The sequence below is a fragment of the Cervus elaphus genome, chromosome 5, assembly GCF_910594005.1.
Source record: "Cervus elaphus chromosome 5, mCerEla1.1, whole genome shotgun sequence".
Taxonomy (NCBI): domain Eukaryota; kingdom Metazoa; phylum Chordata; class Mammalia; order Artiodactyla; family Cervidae; genus Cervus; species Cervus elaphus.
In genome coordinates, this window is record NC_057819.1 from 4,287,526 (window position 1) to 4,312,695 (window position 25,170).

Here is a 25,170-nt window from a genome sequence, read left to right on the forward strand (position 1 = left end):
CAGCCATGAGAAGATAAGCTGTGGCCCAGAGAGGTATGCCAGCTTCCCCAAAGATCCTCAGCAAATTAAAGGCAGAATGGAGAATAAACATTTGTTCCCCAGCTGCATCCACAGCGCTTCCCTATGGCCAAGCCAGTTAGCTGTCCTCTGCATAATTCAAGAATGGAGCTATCGGATTAAAGGCCAAAGTTGAAGGTTCACACCTCCAGCTCCAGCTCATGGTGTGAAAACTAGAATTCTTTGGAAGTTAATGGGGGAGCCAGAATAAGGGAATCTGCCCTTCAGATGTCTGCAGAGAACTTTGAAGTGGTGTCAAATAACCGGTTAAGTGAAGAGCAGGTGGTTAAGAACATGCAAAAGCAGGTCTCAAGGACAATTTACATTTATTTGCTGATGACTCTGACTAAACATACTTCAAACACAGCAGAAGTTAAAGAGTCTGTCAGGTGACGCCATCTCCTGTCGACAGCTAAAGGTGACCCGTGCAGAGTGACCCGAGCATGTCTTCAAGCTGAGGCCCCGGCTCTGGGCAGACAGCTGGTGCTGGACCTGGTGCTTCTGGCCTGGACGGGGGCCTCCTGGGAGCTACTCCTTGTTCTCATACTTGTGTTTGATGTGCTTCCACAGCTTCTGCATTTTAAAGACAAGAGCCACAAACTGAGTTTAGCGTCTGACATTGTACAACGCCTCCCACAGCCCTGGACTCTAAAACAAGCCTGAGAGAAACACATACCACAACCAGACAGCTTGCAGCGGGCAGTCCGGAAGCAGTACTAGGCCTGACACACATTCCCAGCATTTACATAATGCTCTCAGTGAGTGTGTCAGGAAGCGGGACGCATGACCTCACTCGACAGGTAACTGAGGTAGAGAGACCAAAGGACCTGGGCGCCCAGAGCACACAATTATTAAGGAACAGAGGCTGGAAAATGTCTCATTTCTTCAACTCCCAGGTATTACTCAAGAGGTCCTAAGAGCCTGGCCCCCAAATACTTCACATTGAGCCCTATTTTAACCTCATCAGACTTATGATCCCTGGGTCAGGAACTAGCTATATTCTCATTCCTAAAAGCACCAAGAATGGGTGGATTACGACAATCTTCTGAGATGCCTTCCCCACATACTGAAATGGCCAGGGGAACAGCTTGCAAATGAACAGGAGCAGTACTTTTAAGGACGGAAAGCTACCCTGGCCACAGGCTGTACATCAGGAGACAGAGCCTGCCTAGGCAGTAGGGCCAGACAGTTTCAAATTATTAACAGAGTGGTGGAACACAGCTTACTTGTCCAGGACGTTCCCCAGTATGAGCCATAAATTAAATACTTTAACGATATAAAGTATGCAGAGCACTCAGCACAGTGCCTGGCACACAGTGACTTTAAAAGGTGTTGTTCTTCTCTATCTTATGCTTCCACTTTCTCCCTAGGATTGTAAAAAATGCTAGTTTTTGAGTGGTACCTCCTACCACCTACTGCAACACCTTGCCAGCATCTCATGGAATCCTCACAGTAATTCCCTGAGATAGCTACTATCATTTCTATTTCACAGATAAAAGTGAAGCTCAGAGAGGTTAACTCACACAAGTTATTAAGTGGTAAGGCCCGGTATTCCCACCCAGGGTTCTCTGCTTTTATACCCTCCGTATCCCCCTCACCCCCTCACCCCTTAACCACTATTAATACCACCGCTGCCAGCACAGAAAGGGTTCGGAACTGAAAAGTGCTGTCTAAAAAGCCAGCCCCAGTGTCTAAGATGTCCTATTCACGGCCCTCGCCCGCTCAAATGTGCCCTTGAAACCCTCAGACGAAACAGGGGGTCCCGGGTCCAGCCCTGACTTGTCACTGGCCTCCTGGTGGTGTGGCCCCAATAAATCCTTTGCTCTCACTAGGCTTTAGTTTTCGCTTCTGCCAATGGACAAGTGGGTGTGTGGGGTGGGAGGCAGCGATACTAACAGCCCCTGCACAGTGGGAGCTATTGATCCCGTTGAACATTTTAGGATTCATACCGGGGGGTAACGGGCAGACGGCAGTCTACAGATAGAAACATCCAGGGTTCCTCCGCTACTCGTAAAAGTAGACTGAGTCCCGCCCCACCTACACTCCCACTGTCTCCCCTCAGAAGGGCCCAAGGTCAGGGACGGTCCAGGCCCTCACCCCCTGGTTGATGTTTTCGTAGATCGCGTCTGCGCCTTGATCGAAGGCGCGCTCGAAGAACAGGGCGCCCACGACGATGGTGAGGGCGAAAGTAGAGGTCCGGCGGAACAGCACCGAGTACAACCTCGCAGTCAACGTCGGGGCCGCCATGTTTGTCCGCTGCAGAACGAGCGCCGGCGCCGCGACGACCTTTCCCTCCAAAGGGCCTCCACGTGTAATGCTTTATGGGATTTGTAGTTCTTCTGAATCTCCGCGCGCGTCGTTTTGAAGAATGGAGGTAAACTGACGGCTTGCGCAGGATTAAGGTCTCCTAAAATCTAGATCATGGAATCCCAAACAGCTTGGTGAGAAGTGTTACTGAATTCTACTTCCTAAGCATTAAAACGAAAAAAAAGATTTAATATTTTCACTACAACATCCAGAAGCCCTCACGCTTCCTCCTCTTCCGTTCTGTTTCCGCTTTGATTCGCAAAGGTTTCTGGGAAGGGCGGGACGCTCCCCAAAGGGAGGACTACGAATCCCAGCAAGCAGTGCAGTGAGGGCGCCGGAGGAGGAGCTCGGAGCCGTCGGGCCCCGTCGAAGCAGGTATGTTCTGTGAAGGGGACATCGAGTGAGAGTTTCTCCTCACCACCCCCGCGGGAGGACTTGGGCTCTTCCAACTAGGTCGGCGAACCCCGCGGCGGGCCGCGCTATTTAACACGACGTGGACTGGATACGTAGGCGAGGCCCGGATGACCGATCTCAAGCTTGTCCCCACTCCTGTCGCCTGTCAGCCCCAAGTCTAGAGTTGGAAACTATGGCAACAAGTCGGGTCCAGGGGGCTGAGTCTCTCTGCCCGACCCCCGGGGAAGAGGCGATTCGGCCCCTGCTTCCTGTATTCCTCATCCCTGGGTTTCGCAAGCTGACAACCTGGCTTGGAAGACGGGAGACCTAGATCCACTCTTTGCTTCTGGGGAATGGAAATAGCAAGAACTTCGGAGGACGAGGGCGGTCCAGTAAATGTTTTCTAAGAGGCCCTGGGCCCTGCACTGGGGATTCAGCGGTGAACAAGCCCCTGCCCTCGTGAAGCGCTCGTTCTAGAGTGCGTGGGGAGGGGCAGTAATAACAAGTAATACTAAGAAGAGCAGAAGACAGGTTGATTGGGGAGGGAGTGGTGGTAATATTTTAGCCAGGGTGCCCAGGATAACACTTAACCCTAGACCTGAGTGAATGAATAGTCGCCGTTCAAACAGGAAAAGATTGGTGCAAAGGCCTTGAGACTGCTCTGTCCTGGGGTGTTCCAGGGGAAAAAGTAGAATGGACTGTGAAGTAACTCAGATCAGCTCATATATGGCCTAGTAACCCATGATAAGGAGTCTTATTTTTTCCTTATTGTACTAGGAAGCCACTGATGGGTTTTAAGCTGGGATGTGACATGATCTGATTGTGACAAGCTGGGGTGTGACATGATCTGACATGATCTGATGACTTTCAAGGTCATCATTTCTGGCTGCTCTCCAGAGGTCAGACTGAAGAGGGGAAGTTGCTGTGGTGGGAGTGGAGGCTGGATGGTAATTTAGATTAGGTTATGGATTAGAGTAGTGATCAGATTTGGGATGTATTAAGGGGGTGGATCAAACAGAACAAGCTGACAGATGCATGTAGGGGGTTCAGTTCAGTTCAGTCGCTCAGCTGTGTCAGACCCTTTGCGACCCCATGGACTGCAGCCTGCCAGGCCTCCCTGTCCATCACCAACTCCCGGACTTTACTCAAACTTGTGTCCACTGAGTCAGTGATGCCATCCAACCATCTCATCCTCTGTCATCCCCTTCTCCTCCTGCCCTCAATCTTTCCCAGCATCAGGGTCTTTTCACATGAGTCAGCTCTTTGCATCAGGTGGCCAAAGTATTGGGAGTTTCAGCTTCAACATCAGTCATTCCAATTCAGGACTGATTTCCTTTAGGATGGAGTGGTTGGATCTCCTCGCAGTCCAAGGGACTCTCAAGAGTCTTCTCCAGCACCACAGTTCAAAAGCATCAATTCTTCTGTGCTCAGCTTTCTTTATAGTTCAACTCTCACATCCATACATGACCACTGGAAAAACCATAGCCTTGATTAGATGGACCTATGTTGACAAAGTAATGTCTCTTTTTAATATGCTGTCTGGGTTGGTCATAGCATTCCTTCCAAGGAGTAAGCGTCTTTTAATTTCATGGCTGCAGTCACCATCTGCAGTGATTTTGGAGCCCCCAAAAATAAAGTCTGACACTGTTTTCCCATCTATTTGCCATGAAGTGATGGGACCGGATGCCATGATCTTAGTTTTCTGAATGTTGAGCTTTAAGCCAACTTTTCACTCTCCTCTTTCACTTCATCAAGAGGCTCTTTAGTTCTTCACTTTCTGCCATAAGGGTGGTGTCATCTGCATATCTGAGGTTATTGATATTTCTCCCGGCAATCTTGATTCCAGCTTGTATTTCATCCAGCCCAGTGTTTCTCATGATGTACTCTGCATATAAGTTAAATAAGCAGGGTGACAGTATACAGCCTTGACGTACTCCTTTTCCTATTTGGAACCAATCTGTTGTTCCATGTCCAGTTCTAACTGTTGCTTCCTGACCTACATACAGATTTCTCAAGAGGCAGGTCAGGTGGTCTGGTATTCCCATCTCTTTCAGAATTTTCCACAGTTTGTTGTGATCCACACAGTCAAAGGCTTTGGTGTAGTCAATAAAGCAGAAATAGATGTTTTCCTGCAACTCTCTTGCTTTTTCAGTGATCCAGCGGATATTGGCAATTTGATCTCTGGTTCCTCTGCCTTTTCTAAAACCAGCTTGAACATCTGGAAGTTCACAGTTCATGTATTGTTGAAGCCTGACTTGGAGAATTTTGAGCATTACTAGCGTGTGAGCTGAGTGCAATTGTGCAGTAGTTTGAGCATTCTTTGGCATTGCCTTTCTTGGGGATGGGAATGAAAACTGACCTTTTCCAGTCCTGTGGCCACTGCTGAGTTTTCCAAATTTGCTGGCATATTGAGTGCAGCACTTTCACAGCATCATCTTTTAGGATTTGAAATAGTTCAGTCGGAATTCCATCACCTCCACTAGCTTTGTTCATAGTGATGCTTCCTAAGGCCCACTTGATTTCACATTCCAGGATGTCTGGCTCTAGGTGAGTGATGTAGGGGGTACCGGAAAGAGAAATCAAGGATGACATCAAAGTTTTGACCTCAGCAACTTAAAATCAATGGAATGATTTTAGCTTCTGTTTGGCCATGTTAAGCTTGAACTGCTCCTCAGACGTCAAATGGAGGTGGTTATTGTTTAGTCGCTAAATGGTGTCTAACTCTTTGTGACTCCATGGACTGCAGCACGCCAGGCTCCCCTGTCCTCCACTCTCTCCCAGAGTTTGCTCATATGCATGTTCTTTGATTGGGCGATGCTGTCTAACCATCTCATCCTCTGCCACCCCCTTCGCCTTTTGCCTTCTTTCCCAGCATCAGGTCTTTTCCAGTGAGACAGCTTTTTGAATCAAGTAGCCAAAGTATTGGAACTTTAGCTTCATCACCAGTCCTTCCAAGGAACATTCAAGGTTGATGTCCTTTCATTGACTGGTTTGATTTCCTTGCAGTCCAAGGGACTCCCAGGAGTCTTCTCCAGCACCACAATTCAAAAGCATCAGTTCTGTGGTGCTCAGCCTTCTTTATGGTCCAACTCTCATATCCATACATGACTACTGGAGAAACCATAGCTTTGACCATATGGACTTTTGTTGGCAACGTGATGTCTCTGTTTTTTAATATACTGTTAAGGTTTGTCATAGCTTTTCTTCCAAGGAGCAGGCATCTTTTAATTTCTTGGCTGCAGTCACCATCCACAGTGATATTGGAGCCCAAGAAAATAAAATCTGCCACTGCTTCTGTCCAGAGGGTAATGGGGATTTGAATCTAGAGTTCAGAGGAGAGGCCTGAGCCAGAGATAAAAGTTGTTTGTGTAGGTGTGGTATTGAAAAGCAGGGACCAGATTGGAAACCTGGATCTACCTCTGACTTGTAAAAGCAACTGTAATGCCTTATGAGGGGATGGGGAGGAAAAATGTGAAATGCTCTATATCCATGACCAGTTATTTTCTATTTGCAAAGCATCTTGGTAGCCTGTTGGGACAGGAGATTGTGAAGCTTCTGGGAAAGAACATTTGTATCTTGCTGACAGCTAGTCTGGTTGATGGGAAGTTAAGAGGAGGGAGGAATTATTTTAGGTGAGATGGGTAGGGAAGACCACAGGGAGTTAAGGTGTGGCTTGTTTTATTTATTTATTGCCTTTTTAGTTAATTCTCATTTTGGAGCAACACTTTTTAAAAAAAATCTAATTTTCTTTAAGCTATCCCTTTCAGTTTAGAAATTATTATTCTATATTTAAACCTAAAAAAATAAGAAAAATAACGTTAACTTTCCCTTTGATTAATATTTGAACTCAAGTTGAGCAAACAAAATTCCTTTAAACATTCAGCCCTATCTTCAGCCCAATTACACTCCCTTACACATTTAATTCCACTTAACATTTAATATATTTGATTTTCCTTTTAAGTATTTCAGATATATAACCTAACATAATTTCCCCAGAATACTTAAACAATTAACTAGAAAAGCCAATAAATTAAACTTGTAAATGTGATAAATTTTAAGTTCTTGTAAACAGTTTGATACTTTTAACAGACTTAGTCAAGTTCTCTTATGTCACTTTTTCTCAGTTTGGGGATTCAAAAAATACTGGTTCCATCTCTGTCATGAAATTAGAATATGGGGGGTGGGGGGCACTCTTAGTAGCTTTTATAGCACCCCAGGTGTTATATGCAGGTGTTTAACATGCAGCCAATGTTTCCAACCTTTGCTAACTCCTCAACTTAAAATAACAAGTCTCGTATAAATTACTGACAGATAATTTATCAGTTGTGTGCTTGTCCTCGGTCACTCAGTCTTGTCAGATTCTTTGCGACCCCATGAACTGTAGGCTCTTCTGTCCATGTGATTTTTCTAGGCAAGAATACTGGAATGGGTTGCCATTTCCTCCTCCAGAGGATCTTCCTGACCCAGGGATTGAGTCTACATCTCCTGCATTGGCAGGCAGATTACCACTGCACCACCTGGGAAGCCCATTTTATCAATTATCTAACTACAAATTTCAACTTTTATATTTTAAATTGGAATCAATTTAATCAATTCCTGAAAAGCCATGCTTTTCTCTTGTATACTCAACAGAATTCTTTTCAGTGAGACACTTTTAAGTACCAAGTATAGACTGATTATCGATAAACTTAGGACAAGAACATTAATGCCATACCTGAGCTGCTCTTCTACCTGTATTTTCTTTTCTAAAAAATGATTGTCTCCATTAATCAAATTTCATGAAAAGTAAAAGTCGCTTAGTCATGTCAGATTCTTTGCGACCCCGTGGACCATACAGTCCATGGAGTTCTCCAGGTCAGAATACTGGAGTGGGTAGCTGTTCCCTTCTCCAGGGGATCGAACCCAGGTCTCCTGCATTGCAGGCGGATTCTTTACCAGCTGAGCCACAGGGAAGCCCAAGAATATTGGAGTGGGTAGCCTATCCCTTCTCCAGCGGATCTTCCCGACCCAGGAATCAAACCAGGGTCTCCTGCATTGCAGGTGGTTCTTTGCCAACTGAACTATCAGGGAATCCGAATCAAATTCCATACATGTGTCTTTAAAAAAAAAAAAAGATTTATTTATTTGTTATTTATTTTTACTTCATTGGTGTGTGCAGGCTTTCACTCCGTATGGAGAGCGGGGGCTCCTCTTTGTTGAGGAGCCCAAGCTCTAGAGCGCAGGCCCAGTAGTTGTGGCCCATGGGCTTAGTTGCTCCCATAGCATGTGGAATCTTCTAGAACCTGGGATTAAACCCGTGTCCCCTGCCTTGGCAGGTGGATTCTTAACTACTGGACCACTGGGGAAGTCCTCTGTTTTCAATTTTAATCTCTCCTGGAGTGTGACAGGAGACATAGCCAGTAAGAAAAGTGTTTTATTCACTTTTCTGAATTACGCTTTGCCTTCCGGTCGAGTCAGGGTTTCAGCACACCGAGGGTGTTCGTAGACCAGCACGTTTCCGATTGGGACACGAATTTGGGGGCTTTGTCCACCCAGAGTGACTGCCTTCAGCAGAGGCTGCCAGTGGCATGCAGGGGAAGAGAAGGTTGATGAACAGTGGGACCTCAGTTCTCCAGGCTTTTATTTCTTGGGGGTATATGCTAGGGGGTGCTAGACTCACTGGTTAGAATGCAAATTTTTCCAGATCTGCTGAGTCAGAATTCCTGAGGATCTGATTCAGGAGACTTCGTTTTTAATAAGCCCCTCACCAGGAGCAATGGAAAAATTTGAGGAGTTGTTTTCAGAGGGTTGATCTGATGCTGCCCAGAGTGGGCTGAACTAACGAGGCTGATCCAGGGGCTCAACGGTGGCTCAGTAGTAAAGAACCCGCCTGCCAATGCAGGAGACGTGGGTTCAATTCCTGGTCTGGGAAGATCCCTTGGAGAAGGGAATGGCTTCCCACTCTGGTATTCTTGTCTCTCTGGTATTCTTGTCTGGAAAATTCCATGGACAGAGGAGCCTGGGACCCTGAGTCAGACACGACTTAGCAACTAAATAGCAACAACAAACCAGATGTTATTGAAATTAAAATGTGAGAAAAAGAAAATAAAGGTCAGGGGGAGGCTGGTCTAGGTGTGAAAGGGTGAGACGTGACTTGGGCAGCAGTGGCAGAGAGTCCCATGGTATTGGGAGCCCAGGCTTGGGGGTGGTGGGGGGAGGGTGGAGAATGTTTTGGAATCAGGGCGTGTGGTTCAAGAGCCTCCTTCAGACGATTTTTCCCCTCTCCTGTCTGGGAGCTCTGTCCTTTCAGGAGGCCAGGATGAGTGAGCTGTGTGGTTGCTATAAGACCGCGGGGGCATCTGAGGGAGACCCTTAGCATCTGGGGGGCCCATCAGGGGAGACATTTGGGTCTCCTAGGCACTGCCATTGGAGCTGGGTCTCGAGCAGGCAGTCTGCAGGCCTCCCGCGTGGGGCGGGTCTGATGCCACCGACTCCAGACGGTGGGCATATGCGATGCTGGAATGTTGCCGTGCTCCTAGTGGGCGCGCCATAAAGCCACCCTCCGGCCGAGGTTTGCTGTTTACCTGGGGTCTGGTGGTGCCGTAATCAGAAGAAATGACAGGTGAGCCCGAGGGCAGCATGTGGAGAGCACAAGCCTGGATCATTACAGGCTGCCTCCCAGCCCCCGCGGCCGAGCTAGTGGCTTATTTTAGCCTTGTGTCAAAGCCAGCTCTGGACCCGAGCCGCTCGTGATGAAAGGAACTAAGAATATCAATGGAGCAGCCTCAAGATGGAGCGCTGGGGAAGGGAGAGCTGGGTCCCGGGTCAGCCGGGCCCCAGGGCGAGAGATGGCCCCACCGGGCCTTGACACGTGTGGTGGCAGCTCCGTGGCAGGTGCCTGAGGATCCTCAGCACCCACCGGCCCACCCGCAGCGCTCAGGTTGATGAGAGGTCATCAGGGTCTCTCCCAGCTGTGGCTTTGAGCAAATTAGGAAGTGAGTGTTTCTGAACGTGTGTCCCCATCTGTGAAATGGACGCACTGGTGCGTGCTCAGAGGGTCTGTGAGGATCAGACAAGAGAATGCCTTGCATGACGGAGTCAAATCTGATTCTCTTTTCTTCCCTCTTGCTCCTCACTGCATCTCAGCTCATTGGTCATCCTTTCCTTGAGCCCGCTGGGTGTGGGCTAAGTGGGTCGGGGGGCTCTGCTGGGGACAGAAGCCCTGCGGGGAGGGTGAGGGTGACATTCGTGCCTTGGGGGCCCTCATGTCTCTCTTCTCGTCCTCATGCTTGTCCCCATATTCAAGCTTATGGAGAAGAGGGTGGGTGAGCCAGTGAGCAGGCGGGAGGCCTTGGGCAGGGATGGGCAGGTCCCTCGCTCATCCCAGCAGCTGCTCTGCATTTGATCAGGTGCAGCTGCCGGACGGACAGACAGCTCTCTCTGCCCTGGTGGAGCTGTGTTCTAGCGGGGACGCAGCCTGTTTGACAGTAAGTCAGCGTGTGAGACGAGCTCTGGAAAGCAGAGCAGGTGGCAAGAGGGGCAGACGTGTCTGCTGCTGAGACTTTGGCTGCAGTTTTGAATCAGGTTTGGGGGGGGAGGAGTGAGCCCCCCGGGTGACGATGGCAACAGCAGTCACAGCCTCCGCTCTCCGCGGTGGTAAATTCACAGCAGCGGCGGGGTCCCTGTTTTCTAGCTGAGGACAGACTCTGGGAGATGAAAAGGACTTTCCGGAGGTCACCCAGCTGATAAGTGGTAGAACTGGAATTCAAACCCAGGCCCGTGTGACCCCAGAAGGTGGTCCCACGCCAGCCTTGCCCCCTGCCCGTGGCCACACGGAGCCACTCTGTCACCTGGCAAAGGTCCAGGGAGCCAGCAGATGCTGTTGCCACTGCAGACCTGGTCTCCGGGAGTGGGCGGGCAGTGCCGCCTGTGTTCCCGGCGAGGGAGCGGGGCCGGATGGGCCTGTGTTCCCGGACGGGGCTGCCTCACATGGTGCAGAGCGTCCTCGGAGGACGGGAATGAATCACGGCTGCAGAGAGGGCCCGCTTAGTCAGCACCCCATGCTGGCATCTGGGCGCCAGGGAGACGTCCGGCCGTCCCCACCCCCGCCCCTGCCCTGCCCTCCCGCTCAGGACTGCCAAGTGCGGTGCTGCAGGTTGTGCCCTGTGCAAGGACGCCCGGCACGCTCCGCCTGCCAAGTTGTGTGTCTGTCCAGAGCGTTCTGCAGCCGCACCGCTCCTAATGTGCGCCGGGGCACTGGAGCGGGAGGTCGGGAGCCCTGGAAGTTCACACCTGGGCGGTGCCCGGCCGAGGTCACCTTGCTGGGGGCCAGCTCCTGCCCAGGCACAGGGCCTCTGCCTCCTGGGGTCAGGCCTGTGGAGGCGGCAGGAAGTGCTGGCCCCCGTAAAGCCTCTCTGCTCCCCTGACCGCATTCCCCGGCACCAGGGGCCGGCAGAGCTGCCGTGCGGGCGGGGGTCTTAGGCTGCCGTGGGGCTGCGAGCTAGCCTTGTGCCGCCTTGTGCCGGGTGCTGCGGACAGCTCACTTCCCCTCTCCTGGCCTCACTTTCCTCATCTGTATTATGGAGCAGCTGATCACAGAGGTCACTGGGCACTGATACCCTGGCTTTATGGAGGCCAGTAATAATGATGGTGATGACGGCCAACGTTTCTTGAGGGCCTGCTGTGGGCCAGGCTCTCTGTGTTACGTGTGTGTGTGTGTGTGTGTGTGTGTGTGTGTGTGTGCTTTTAGAGATCTCCTGGCCTAACTACCTACCTCCTGCTTTCCATGCGGGGAGACTGAGGCTTAGAGAGGGCATGTGACAGAGCCACAGCCTGGCAGAGCTGGGATGGGATGCACGGCCCATTGACCTGTCCTGGACGGCTGAGCACTTCCCCTGCCCGCTGAGGGGTGGCTTGGGTGGGCAGGGGGGAGGAGGCATGGGTGGGTGTCGCTGCTGCGGCAGCCTTCAGCTGAGACTGGCGTGTCCCCCATTGTTTGTGCATGTGAGAAATGGGGAATGCACGAACACACGTATACACAGACACACGCAGCCCGGCCCCAAGGGCTCATCGTTTGAACCGGTGTCACCGGGTAGGTTGGGGGTGTGTGTGTGTGAGATTTTCATTTCCTGGTGGCTTGGTGGGTGGCTTTCCCAGCAGACCTGAGCCCCAGGCGTGACGAGACCTGCTATTCTTCCTGGAGATGTGATCTGGAGCACCCCAGAGCCCCTCTCTGGGCCTCAGTTTCGTCCTTGGTAAATGGGATCATGATACATACCTTTTGGGACTTGAAGGCGCCATGTGGTCCTGGGGGTGTTGTGAGTAAACAGCAGAGGAAAGCTGTCATCGGTATGATCTGTTGGGAGGAGACTCTCTTACCCATGGGGAGTGTGGGCTCCAGAGCCGTCCCCGCTGTGTTCCCAGCCGGGCCTGGCCTCTGTCCAGCAGCATGATCTTGGCTCAGTCATTTCACTTCTGGGAGTCTCAGAGCCCTCATCTGAAACCTCACAGGTTGTCCTGAGGATTCGATGAGATGACGCCTTCTGGAGCTTTTAGCCCAGTGCGGGCCTGTAGTAGGTGCTCAGTGGAACCAAATACTACATAACATTTATCGTGCACTTGCGCAATGCCAGACGTTGTTAAGTGTCGTTCACATTGCTAGTGACGTTTAGCTGCTAAGTCGCGCCCAACTCTTTTGCGACCCCATGAACTATAGCCCACCAGGCTCTTTTGTCCATGGGATTCTCCAGGCAAGAATAATGGAGTGGGTAGCCATTTCCTTCTCCAGGGGATCTTTCCAAGCTAGGGGTCGAGCCCATGTCTCCTGTATTAGCAGGCGGGTTCTTTACCACTGAGCCCACCATGGAAGCCCTGTATTGCTATTTCTCTTTTAGTAATAATTCATTGGATAAGCAAACTTCTGTGTGCTGCTCGCTAAGCAATTAGCCAGCCCGTCAGACCCACTGCCCCGTATTCCTAGCTTGAACGTAGAGGCCTGGAGGGGTCTGGGGTCACGCAACTGGCTTCCCAGTGCCTTGGGGGATTTTGCTCAGCCGAATCTGCCAAGAGCCCCTGTTCCATCACAGCCTCCCGAGGGACGCCTCTCCCCTGGCCCTTCCCCCTGTCCGTTCCTCTCCTCTGAGCTGCTTCAGGCCTCGTGAATGGCTTGGTTAAGCACTCATCTCTTGGTTAAACGTTCATCTCTTACAATTTCAATCCAATTCCTATAAGTTTATTGGCAAGACGGGGTGTATTAGAGCTGCCAAATTTAATATATCAAGTCCGTGTGTCTGGGATGCGGTTTCTCAGCGGTAATAGGAGAAGAGAGGTTTTATACGTTTTCATTTTGAGTGACTGTCTGTTCCCGATCCATTACTGCCCTTGACTTAATGGCTGCTGTCTGCCACGGGAGCGGCCTTCTCCAGGGGGCTCATTTGTCTCTGTGTCCCTCCCCAATATCAGGAGGGATACATCCCAAGATGTATCTATCCCCGTCCGGCTGCCCTGTGGATTGGCTCTCAGCTTTATCTGTATTCTCCGGGCCCTGGGAGGCCAGGGCTTCTGCTGCTGGGCCCAGGCTGTTACCTGGTGACCTTGGGGAAGTCGCTTGCCCTCTCCTCCTCAGGGCCTCAGGCACCGGCTCTGGGAAAGGAGGGGTCAGACTCTAGGACCTGAAAAGTGTGGGACGATTCTGGGCTCAGCCCTTTGCCAATCCCACTTGGTGGCCCCGAGTGGACCCGTTTGTCCTCTCATCTTGTGACACCAAACGGGGACCCAAGGGCTGGCCATGAGTCATAGAGTTGCCACCTGCCTCTGGCTGCGGTGGTTACCACCAGTGAGGGGTCTCACGGGTCTGAAGACCCTGAACCATTCTCGTTTCCCTCCGTGATCACCACCTGAGTGTTCAGCTGCCTGCATGTCTGCCCGAGCCCTCTGGCTTCCTTAAGCCTCGAGCTGGCTGTGGAAGAGCGGACACCAGCGGCGGGATCGTCGGGCACCAGGGGTTGCCTCCCGCGTACCAGTTGTGTGACCTTGAGCGAGTCACTTCCTCTCTCTGAAACTCAGTTGTTTGCATAAGGAAAATGGAAATTCGTTCATTTGTTCAACACACATTTGGTTGCCTTCTCTGTACTGTGCACCACTTTGGGGGCTGCAGCAACACACGGAACAAAAATACCCCAGCCCGCAAGCATGTATATTCCCGCAGAAGAAACAACATAATAAACATAACAAATAACGCCACTTCAAAGGTGGCAAAGTGGAGCAGGGAATGGGAAAGCCCAGCCGAGGGTTCTGCCGCTTTCAATGAAATAGTCACGGGAGATTACTGAGAAGGTAGTGTTTGAGCAAAGATGGAAGGAGCACAGCTCTGAGAGGGGGATGAGAGGTGTGGGGGGGCCCTGCGGGGGGCTGTCCAGTAGGGGGCAGGTGGCTGTTCCCCAGCCTGGCTGCAGATGAGAACCCCCAGGGAGCGTTGAAACACCCTGATGCCCCCCAGCCTCCCCCACTGTGGCTCTGCTTTCGCCGGCCCGGGATAGAAGCTGGGCATCAGCACTGGTAAAAGAGGGACTTCCCTGGCGGTCCAGCGGTTAAGACTCCGCGCTTCCAGCACAGGGGTGTAGTTTCGATCCCTGGTCGGGGAACTAAGATCCCACATGCTGTGTGGCCAGGGCCAAAAAAATAACAAAATTGAAAAAATAAAATTGAGTGAAAAAAAAAAATAAAGAATTGTCAACGACCGCTCCGGAATGTGGCGTCTCAGGCTCTGAGTATCTGCCCGTGTGGTTCCTCCCTGGCGGTCTGGGAGCCTTTCTCCCCCGGCACAGGCCGGGCCCCGGTGCGCCACTCTGCACTCCGTGCCCTCCACGCTCTGACCCAGCGCTCTGACCTCGCAGGCAGTGGCAGCTCCCGGCGTGGGTCACCATGGGGAAGCGTTACTTCTGCGACTACTGTGACCGGTCCTTCCAGGACAACCTCCACAACCGCAAGAAGCACCTGAACGGCCTGCAGCACCTGAAGGCCAAGAAGCTCTGGTACGACATGTTCCGAGGTGAGTGCTGCAGGCCGGGCGGCCCGGCTGGGGGAGCCCTGGTCTCTGATCGCGCTGATCATCCACGGGGAAGCGCCGTGGGCCAGTGACCATCCTGGTCTGGGCTCTCTGAGGAGCCAAAGAGAGAGGCCCAGGCCGCTGGCCCCTGGGCCAGACGGGCCCTCGGAGGGGCAGATGGAAGGCGCACTCCTCTCCCCGCAGTTCTGACTTGAGGCTCCGTTCTCAGACCCCTTGCTAGGCTCCAGGGAACACCGGGGACAGGGAGAGGGTCTCTCTGAGGAGCTGGTGTTCCTGCCCTCGGCTTAGGGAAAAGCCTGGGCTCCATCCTGAGCAGGTGTTCTCGTAGCAGGAGAGAGAGGGCGAGGAGCAGGGCTGAAGCTGGCCACGGGGCTGGGGAGCACTTGGCACGTGCCTGTCTGCCCAAGAGGCTCTGAAGACCTAAGGGTGAATAAAACAGGGCCCCTCTCCTCTGTGACCTTACGCCCCGTTACAACAGCATGCTCAGGGTGGAACCCCTGTCCTGCCCAGGCCTCCGTGCCCTGCTGACCTTTCCCTCCAAGCTCCAGCCACGCTGGCCACAGCCAGTACTGTCCTCCCAGCTGCCAGGCCTTTCCTGCTGTCCTGCCCTCCCCCAAAGTGTCCTCCGGGACGCCCTCTCCGACCCCTGGGCCAGGGCAGGTCATCTGGCCGCGTGCTGGCTGTTTACCTCGCTCATCGCCGCATGGATTAGTGTGACTGTCCGGGTGGAAGGAAGGACCAGGTCTGACTTGTCCTCCGCTGAGTCCTCATCCTGGCACAGCGCCTGGCGCCCAGGACGTGCCCGGGAAATGTTTGCCGGGCGAATGTCTCAATGAACAAGCAAACAGACCCAGGGCCGCAGAGAGATGAAGCAAGAGGGCCGGTGGGGTCAGACCGCAGGAGCCCTGAATGCCAGGCAGAGGGGGGCCCTGGGCTGGGGGTTCTCAACCCGGATGCACTTCAGCATCACCGAGGAGCATTTTAACAGTTCTCAAGCCCTCCCCTCAGATGAAAGAAAACAGAAGCTGGGAAAGACAGGCTGGGACTCAGTAGACTTGAAAAGCTGCCTGGAGCTTCTGCTGTGTGGCTGGAGTTGGAGCCAGCAGCCAGATGCTGGGCAGCCTGGAGCCCTTCCCCATAGGGTTGTCTTGACAACCTTGTCAAGACTCAGACTCAGCCCCTCTTCCAGTTTCTCTGTCCTGCCTGGGAGACAGGTGGCAGGGGAGGCTCTGAGCAATGTCCAGATGCCTTCCACCGGCCCACCTCCCCAGGCGAAGCCTCTGGCACCAGCCGGGCGGGCTGAGCAACAAGCCTAGTGCCGGCAGATGGACCCCGCCCCACGCTGCCAGCCCCACCCACGCTCCAGCAGGCAGGCAGGCCGGGCTGAGTGCTCTGATAACTGGCTGCAGACCTCAGCCCAGCCCCGCCCCCGGCCGTCAGCTGGCCCACCTGAGGTGACGAGCCCTGGCGGCGGCCAGCTCCGCCCTGCTGCTGCTCCGCCGCTCAGCCGTGTCCAGCTCTTTGCCGCCCTGTGGACGGCAGCCCTCCAGGCTCCTCTGTCCCTGGGGTTTCCCAGGCAAGAGTACTGGAGTGGATTGCCAGTTCCTCCTCCAGGGGCTCTTCCCGAGCCAGGAACTGAACCCGAACCTCCTGTGTCTCCTGCGTCGCAGGCAGATTCTTTACCCACTGAGCCATCAGGGAAGCCCAACCCAGGGAGTCAGCAGCCTCACGGGAGAAGGCAGGGGCTTGAGGCTCTCCGCCAGGGCGCAAACTCGGCGCTGCCAGTTCCTCCCTGTGGGCCCCTTTTCCTTGCATGAACCTCAGTATTCCCATCTGCAAAATGGGCCTGCTTGCATATATGACGGGTTTATGAGGAGGTCACGGAGTAAAAGCTGCACTTGTTTGAGCTTCCACTTCTGGCTGCACGTTAGCGTCACTGGGGACCCTGGTGCTGAGGCTGCTCCCAGCCCCACTTTCCTGGCAAAATTCTAATGTGTGGCGTCCTCTGCCAAGTGCTCTCCATCCATTCACTTATTAAATGTTCACAGCAGGTGAGCATTTTCCTCCCATTTTACATGTGGGGAACCTGAGACGTGGAGAGATTAAGCAGCTAGCCTGGGGTCCTGTGAATCTAGGCTCCGAAGCCCTTGGTCTTTCCTTTACCCCAGCGGCCTCTGGAGAAGGTGGTGGACGGACAGGGTTAAGTGCACAGCCCGGGCCTGGCCACCCCCTCCTCCAGGGCGACGTGAGGGCTCTGAGCCAGGGCGCCGTCCTCGTGGGCCTCACTCACCCACGGATTTTGACCAATTGATTCCTTGCCCACCAAGGAGCACACAAGGTTTAAACTTAAAACAGAATTTAAATTCTAACATGTAAGATTTAATATTCAATATGGGATTCCCTGATGGCTCGATGGTAAGGAATCCGTCTGCAATGCAGGAGACCCAGGTTTGATCCCTGGGTTGGGAAGATCCCCTGGAGAAGCAAATGGCTAGAGAGTCTTAGGAAGTTGCAATGACAGTACACAGAAGTCTTCTTCCAATTGAACCTGGGTCTCCTGCATTGCGGGCAAATTCTTTACTGTCTGAGCCACAAGGGAAGCCCAGGAAACCCACTTCCCTGGTAACTTGGTCGGTAAAGAAGCCGCCTGGAGTGCAAGAGACACAGGAGATGGGGGTTCGGTCCCTGGGTCAGGAAGATCCTCTGGAGAAGGAAATGGCAACCCACTCCACTATTCTTGCCTGGAAAATCCCATGGACAGAGGAGCCTGGCAGACTACAGTCCATAGGGTCGCAAAAGAGTCAGACACAGCTTAACGACTAAACCGTCTGATACCAGGACTTAAAAAAAACTCCCCAGGTGATCCACTGTGCATGGTTGAGAGTCCCTGACCTCACACCCGTCCTGGCTTTGGGCTGGATGGGGCTGAGGTCTTCTGAGGCTCGGCTCCCTCTCCGCCGCGTTCCTGCCCGTGGTCGTCCCCTCGTACCCTCCTCGCTGGGTGAGGCGCTCTCCCCTTCCCTGGTGTCGGTGGTAGGAAGTGCCCGTCTGCAGCCACAGTCTGAGCCCGGCTTCTGTCTCCTTGCAGACGCAGCTGCCATCTTGCTGGATGAGCAGAACAAGAGGCCCTGCCGGAAGTTTCTCCTGACAGGTAAGCTGCCCTGCCCCATCCGGGTCCCTCAGGGACCCATCTGGCCTGCCTGGACCTCTGCACAGCCCGCCCCCCGTGCTCACCCCCGCCACCACCCCGAGCCTGCTTCGTGGTCTCAGTCCCCTGGGGCCTTCCCAGGGGGTTGTGCCTTATGACAGCCAGGGCTTGGTCCTCAGCTCTTCAGACCTCAGCGTGTGATTTTATCAGGTCACCCAGGACAAGCAAGCACTGGGTGAATGAGAGCCTGCGAGTCAATCCAGGAGACACTGATGGGTGTAATAGACTGGCTGATTAAGTTAGCCTGGGAGCCCGACCTTCACTGCGCCCTCCCTCCCAGCAGGCACGGCTGGAGACGCTAACAGGTCCAACAATAGCAAGAAGCTTCAGAGTTCGAACAAAGGGTGCTGGGTGTTGCTTTCACTGCTCAGTACCCAGCTAATAAAGATGCATGTAGTTCAAAGAGACAGAAACCTCAACAAGTGGAGGAACCAAAGGCAGGTGAAAACTAGGGTAGGAAGAATAGGGCAAGGGCAGGAGAACGGTTCGTCTCCTCCAGGCTTGCCCCGAGGTCCTGTGTGCTCACTAAGGGTCTGGCCCTGAGTTTCCTCGCAGCCAAAGCAAAGAGGAATACCATGGTGGTTAGCAAGCTGTAAGAAGGAGCTTGGCACCAGGGCCAGGTACTGCTGTTGGCCTCGGAAAGCGGGGTGAATGGCTACGCTCCCCTCAGGAGATGGCGCTGCCCCCAGTGTGTCCTGAACATGATGTGGTCCGCGAGGCTGTCTTAGGACACCTCTATCTCCTGTGTGTGTTTGTTTTTTCTCTATTTTTATTGGGTTGATTTATAGTTGGTTTACAGTGACTTACAGTGTTGATTTACAGTGATGTATTAGTTTCAGGTGTACGGCAAAGTGATTCAGTTATACGTATATTTGTACCCACCGTTTGTTTGTTTTAGATTCTCTTCTCATATAGGCCGTTACAGAGTATTGAGTAGAGTTCCCCGTGCTATACAGCAGGTTCTTATTAGTTATCTGTTTTATATTCAGGAGGGTGTATGTGTCCAGTTTATCCCTCCCCCAGCCCCACAGTGTCTTGTTATTTTGAGACACTTTTTGGTCTCCACAGTTGAGATTCGGAAAGCCACCCTGGACTTTGGCACCTCCGAGACAACGCTGCCGTGAGAGCCTTTCTGGGGAGCAGTCCAGCTGCTTATGCCCCACCCCCAACCATGCGCCGTGGGCAGGGGCCCCCAGGGGGCAGGCGCAAGGCAGCAGGGCCCTCGCAGGGTCCCACCACAGCCTGATGGGGCTGGGGTAGGGGGAGGTGACGGGACAAGCCTGCAGAGGCTTAGTGGAGCCCAGTCACCAGAGGGGCTTCCCTGAGAAGTTGGTAAAGAATCCACCTGCAATGCAGGAGACCCCGGTTTGATCCCTGGGTTGGGAAGATCCCCTGAAGAAGGGACAGGCTACCCACCCAGTATTCTTGGGCTTCCCTTGTGGCTCAGCTGGTAAAGAATCCACCTGCAATGCGGGAGACCTGGGTTCGATCCCTGGGTTGGGAAGATCCCCTGAAGAAGGGAAAGGCTACCCACTCCAGTATTCTGGCCTGGAGAATTCCATGGACTGTATAGTCTATGAGATTGCAAAGAGTCGGACACGACTGAGCGACTTTCACTCACTCACTCACTAGAGGCTACAGTGGACTTTGGTCTCTGGCCAGGGAAGGGCTGTGAGCAGGGCCTGGGCGACCAGACAGGCTGTTCTGGCAGCTCCTGTGGACAAGCCAGAGAGAGTGCAGCTGCCTCTTCAGGGCTGGGGTGGCCACTCCTTAGCCCCTGCGCCGGCGTGCCCCCCTCAGGCTGCCCCTCAGCCCGGGGAGGCCGTTCCGGCAGCGAGTAACTGTCCTCCTTTGCAGGCCAGTGCGACTTTGGCTCCAACTGCAGATTCTCCCACATGTCAGAGCGAGACCTGCAGGAGCTGAGCGTCCAGGTGGAGGGTGCGTCTCCGGGGGCCCTGGGCTGGGGGGCAGGGGGTGCGGGGGGGGTTGCTGCCCTGCGTCTCCCCCACCCCCTCTTTTGTGACTGCCATGTCGGGTGGCCCGTGGCTTCAGGAGCCGCCTTCCGTTCACCCCGGGCATGAGTGGGGAAGGAGCCAGAAGCTCCCGTCCATGTCCCCGGCTGGGTTTAAAATGAGACGCGTGGCTTCCTGCCCGGGAGTCCTGAGGGTGTGCTTCAGCCCCGCCGGGGCCCTGCTAGCCTGCCCTTCATTCTTGTACACCCACCCGCCCTTCCTCAGTCAGGCACGTGTTTGGGGTCCCTCCTCGGCCTCTGGCAGCTCCCGTTGCCGCTCTGGGTCCAAGGAGATGAAGAGAGCACCTTCCCTGACCTCAGGGTGCTCTATGGAAAGGTGAGGTCAGCGTCCGCCTGGAGACCAGCCTGTCAGCCTTTGTCCGCCATTCACGTCTTACCGCTGCAATTAGAGAGAAGGGAATTCCCTCTTAGGTGGTCTTTATCGAACTTCTGCTGCCCCTCACTGAGCCCATGGAGAAACAGAGCCTTGCCTGAGCCCCCGGCGAGCGCGGGGCCTCCCTCCACATGGCCAGTGAGCGTCTGGGGTGGCCTGGCCTTCGCCCTCATCCCCTGATGGGCCTCACTCCCCTCTGCCCAGTCAGACCCTGTGGGCAGTACCTGCCCCAGGGGGCTGGTGGCAGTGCGGCCGCAGCCCTGGCACAGACAGAGGTCTCTCGGCGCTTTTCCAGGGCAGAGGTGAGGCCCATGGGCCAGGCCGGCGCATCCCAGCAGCCAGCTATATCTGCAGGCCCTCCCCACCGCCGTCTCTCAGAACCGATGGCCCGTGGAGCGGGGAGCACACAGGCTCTGCCCTGTTCTGCAGCCCACACTGCCTCGCCGACCCCAGGAGGGTTTGGACCCTCCTGAAGACCAGGCTCTCAACACACGTTATCCCGTGTCCACCTCCAGAAAGCCGGGGGGCAGCCATGGTTAGGTCTCCACTGATGAGGAAGCAGGGAGGCCCGGGGGTGCTGCCTGGGGAGGCAGGTGGCTGCAGGTGGAGACGCCAGAGGCTTTACTCCTGGCCTCCCAGCCTGTGCCCCCCACCCCAGAAGGTTCCACCTGCCATGTGGGAGCGTGGGAGTGAGTATGGCCCCACTCGCCAGTCTGTCTGTCCCCCAGAGGAGAGGCGGGCCAGGGAATGGCCGCTGGACGTCGCTGAGCTTCCTGAGGTCCGCCTGGAGGACTGGCTGGAGAAGCGAGCCAAGCGGCTGAGCTCCGCCCCAAGCAGCAGGTATGGCCCCGGGGTCCCGCCTCCGCACCCTCCAGGAGCAGGACCCCAGCCAGCTCGCCCTTGCCGCCACCAACTGCCCAGGGAGCAGACACGGATGCCCACATCAGACTCCCCAGGGGGGCCACATCGGGGCTCTCGGCCCCCAGGCCCTGGCCAGAGGCTGACGGGCACTCGCTTGTAGGTTCCCGTGCCTGGCCTTGTGCCCAGCCTTGGTGTCTCCCCCCTTATGGCAGTCTGCCCTGGCTGAAGGTGGGCAGGTGGCCAAGGCAGCTTGACTCCACATCACCAAGTGTCCCTTCCCAGAGGGAGGGGCCGGACCATGGTCACTGTCCCCTCTAGACCCTGCCAGAGGGCCACGGTTGCCCCGACCCTGCAGAAGGGGAAGGGAGGCTCGTGGGAGGTGTGACGTGTCGGGGGGCACACAGCTCTGAGTGGGCAGAGCCGGGATGGCACGGGGGGGTGACAGACTCCTCGCCATTGGCCTTGAGGAGGGGGCTGGGGTGGGGCTGACCCAGCTGCTGCCTGGGCCCAGGAGTAGACGAAGGGTGCCCTTCACCCCTCCTACGGGAGCAGCCTGGGTCAGACACCCAGGTTCTGCCCCTCAAGGTCACGGCCAAGGCCAGAGCCGGGGCTCCTGGGGCCTTCCCCCAGGTATTGAGAGAGAAGGGAGGAAGAGGGCTACGGGATGTGCTCGGGAGCTGCCCGACGTGGTGAGGTCGCCCGCGCCCAGCTGCACCGGGGCTCCAGAACCGGTGATGTCTGCGGTGGCACCTCATGGTCAGTGGCCCGGCTGGCACAGTCAATGGGGTGAGGCCTCCCCTTGAGGCTCCAACAGGAGGTGAGGGCTAAGCCTCCGGCCTTCTCCATGCCCCAGTGAGGAGAGCTCGTTAAGCTGTTTTAAAATTAATCCTGCTTTTAAATCTGTGCCGTTTGTCCCCCGACCTTGAAAACACACAGCACCGCCACGACTCTTATGTTGGAGCGTGACAGCCCCTCCCTCTGGCCCCGTCAGGAGCGGTTATGACCTTGGAGGTCCATCCTCCACACAACCACCCCAACCAGCTTCTAGAACATTCCCTGGCCCCAGCCCCTGCTGAAACGCTCTGGGCCTCCTCCCTCTCAGGGGAGCCTGGACTCCGCCGCCCACCTCGAAGGGCCCTGGCTAACTCTCTGCCGCCTCCGTGGCCCGTGGGGGTCACCTTCTCACCTCCCCCGTCTCGTCAGGATGCTTGGCGGCTTCTCAGATGTGGTGGGCGTGCCTGATTTTGGGGCGCCTTGTGCTACTTCCTCAGCCTGGAACTGCCCCCCGCCCCCCCATGTCTGCCTGGCAGAGTCAGACTCATCCTTCAAGCTTTAGCTGGGACGTCTCCCCTCCCCGGCCTGCCCCGCCCTGGGCCTCCCCCTCACGGCCCGGAGCTCAGGCGGAGCTCAGGCGTCAGCAATGTGGTGCGGCCCCGGGACACGCTGGCTGAGAGCATCTGGGGAGAGGGGCCCGCCCTGCGGACCACGGTTAGTGCCGTGGTGTTAGTGCCGCAGACGCCCGGTGGGGACGGGCCTGGGGGCCCCTCTACCTCTCGGGGTGTGTCTGTTCCCCCCCCACCAGGACACACAGGGCCCAAATGGCTGCCTGGCCCACCTGGGGCCACCCAGCCCCGAGGGCTCCGACCCCCAAGGCCGAGCAGAGCCCTCAAGCTGAGCTGGGCCAGCCCTCCTTGTGAAGGGGAGATGCAGGCTGGAGGGGGCCCCAGCCTGCTGCTTGTGTGTCCCCCGCCCCCCACCCCAGCAGACTGACCCTGAGGGGCCTGCTGGAGCGGGCAGTGCTGGGAGCAGGGGGCTGGCCTCAGACCAGCAGGCTAATCCCGGCCAGGCCAGGGCTCATCCCGCTTTCCATTGTTGGCGCTTCAGATTGTGACTTTATCCATCTTATCTCCCCTCTGCACCCCTCCCCGAGCCGGGCGCTCCTGTTCAGCCCAGGCGCCTCCCTGAGACTCTCTCCTCCTAACTGGGCCCAGGGCAGAGGACAGCGACAGAGGAGAGCTGCCCCTGTCCCCGTGCTGGGCACACCGGGCGCCCGCGTCCCCGTCTGCCCACGTCCCCGTCCGCCCACGTCCCTGTCCGCTCTGTGCGGGCTGGAGGGGCCTGCGGGCCTGGGGAACTTGTGTGCCCTTATCCTGGCGGGAGCCCTCGGCCGCCCGGGCGTCTGCCCCGGGTCCTGGAGGCAGGACGGGGCTCCCCGAAGGGTCACACCCTTTCTGTGGAGCAGCGGGGCACCCTGGCCCCGCGGGAAGCCCGGGCTTGGCGGGCAGCCGGGGCATCCCTTCCAGCAGCTGCGAGGCCCCCCGCCTCACTCCCACCCTTCTCTGCGGCTGCTGGAGTTTATGACGTCTCCCCGACGCCATAAATCACGGTGGGAGCCGCTCTCTGCACTTTCCAGCAGGCAGCAGACAGCCAAGCAGGGATTCCCTGTCCTCACGCCTCGGGAGGCCCCGAGGCCACCTGAAGCCCTCGCTCTGGGTCTGGGTCTGACGGCGGGTCAGGCCAGGGAGGGGCCCCAAGCCTCCAGACCTCCTGCAGACAGCTGGCCACGGCCAGCCCCGGGCCTGCCGCCAGCTGCCAGGACCTCACCCGCACTGAATGCAGGGCCTGGGGGTGAGGGGGTTGAGGGGAGGGCTGGGCAGGCTGAAGCGCTAGCAGCCTGCGTGGGGCTCAAGTCCAGGAGGATCAAGCGGCTGTGGAGGCAGCGGGTGGGGCAGGCTCCCTGAGGACAGGGCCGCCCCAGGCTGCGCACAGCAGGGTGCCTGCTTCACACAGGCCCTGGTCCCCAGGAGGCGGCTCTCAGGATGGTGGACCTCAAGGGGGAGGAGAGTGAATAGCGTGAGAAATGAGGCTTTATAAAAAAAAAAAATTTAGACAATATTTTTTTTTCTGATTTCAAAGGCTTGCGTGCTTGTAAAACTTTTCTTGAAAAGTATAAAAGAAGTAGAAAAAAAAAATCACCCATAATTGCACCACTCAGAACCACTGTTAACATTTTGCTGTGTCTTCCAGGTTTTTTTTTTTTTATGCATTTATATATGTTATATATCTTTAAACAAAAATAGTATCATGCTATATACATTATTTTATAAGCTGCTTTTTCTACCCCCCTCACGCAGTATGTCATGACACCTTCCTCATCAGTGCATATAAGTTGGCCCCTGTTCTCACACAGGTTGCATAGCATTCTCTGCTGTGAACGTGCATATGTTTATCCATTTACCCCTCCCCCACAGGTGGACTCCTTGGGTTCCTCCCATCTCTCATAGCTGTCTCTGCCCCCAACCCCCACTGTGTCCTTGGGCGCATTCCTAGAGGGGAGGGTCAAAGAGCCTGTTTCTGAGGCTCTGCCTTCCTGAACTGGTGATTCAGGCAGCGCCCCCCCCCCCCCCACAGCTGGGGTGTTGGGGAGGGTGAGCTGGGCGGGGTGGGGTAGCGCCCCAGCCTGGGCCGCGGCGCCCCACTCTTAATTCTCCGTCTTTCCCTCTGGGTCTAGGGCTGAGCCCGTGAGAGCCACCGTGTTCCAGTACCCCGTGGGCTGGCCGCCAGTCCAGGAGCTGCCTCCGTCCCTGCGGGCACCCCCGCCTGGGGGGTGGCCCCTTCAGCCCAGCGTCCACTGGGGCTGAGCCCCTCCTCCCTGCCTGGCGAGCTCGTGAGTCGGCCACAACCAAGAGAAGGGCTCCTACGGCAGACACCGAGGCCCCCTCCCGCTGCGCCCCATGGAGCATGGGAAACTCAAGCCTGGGCCCCCCGCCCCCGCCAGGTGCAGCCCTGGTCCTGACTGGGTGCCAGGCCGCTCCATGCCCACCCCCTCAGGGGACATTTCAGAGGACTTCCTTCCGGATGTTTATAAAGAAAGTCTGTCACCACAGTGGCGT

General features: G+C 55.5%; 2 protein-coding genes across 4 annotated transcripts; one reads left to right on the forward strand and one right to left on the reverse strand.

Annotated features, from left to right (window-relative positions):
• Window positions 1-366: 366 nt before the first annotated feature.
• Window positions 367-2,371, reverse strand: LOC122693691 (cytochrome b-c1 complex subunit 9). The gene is made up of 2 exons (XM_043901393.1): window positions 2,155-2,371; window positions 367-630 (listed from the first exon to the last, which is right to left on the reverse strand). Exons 1-2 carry the CDS (start codon window positions 2,302-2,304, stop codon window positions 586-588), a joined length of 195 nt encoding a protein of 64 aa, XP_043757328.1. The 5' UTR covers window positions 2,305-2,371; the 3' UTR covers window positions 367-585.
• A 258-nt stretch (window positions 2,372-2,629) lies between these two features.
• Window positions 2,630-25,163, forward strand: ZMAT5 (zinc finger matrin-type 5). 3 transcript variants are annotated; one of them, XR_006340975.1, is made up of 8 exons: window positions 2,630-2,739; window positions 14,631-14,785; window positions 17,892-17,954; window positions 19,869-19,949; window positions 21,145-21,256; window positions 21,863-22,094; window positions 22,214-22,765; window positions 24,789-24,925. XR_006340975.1 is itself a non-coding variant. In XM_043901392.1 (6 exons), the coding sequence occupies exons 2-6, from the start codon at window positions 14,659-14,661 to the stop codon at window positions 24,916-24,918; spliced, it is 513 nt and encodes a 170-aa protein (XP_043757327.1). In that variant the 5' UTR covers window positions 2,630-2,739; window positions 14,631-14,658; the 3' UTR covers window positions 24,919-25,163. The 3 variants fall into 3 exon arrangements, 1 of the variants encoding a protein (XP_043757327.1); XR_006340976.1 differs by lacking the exon at window positions 22,214-22,765 and having other exon boundaries at window positions 24,789-24,924; XM_043901392.1 differs by lacking the exons at window positions 21,863-22,094; window positions 22,214-22,765 and having other exon boundaries at window positions 24,789-25,163.
• The last annotated feature ends 7 nt before the right edge of the window (window positions 25,164-25,170 follow it).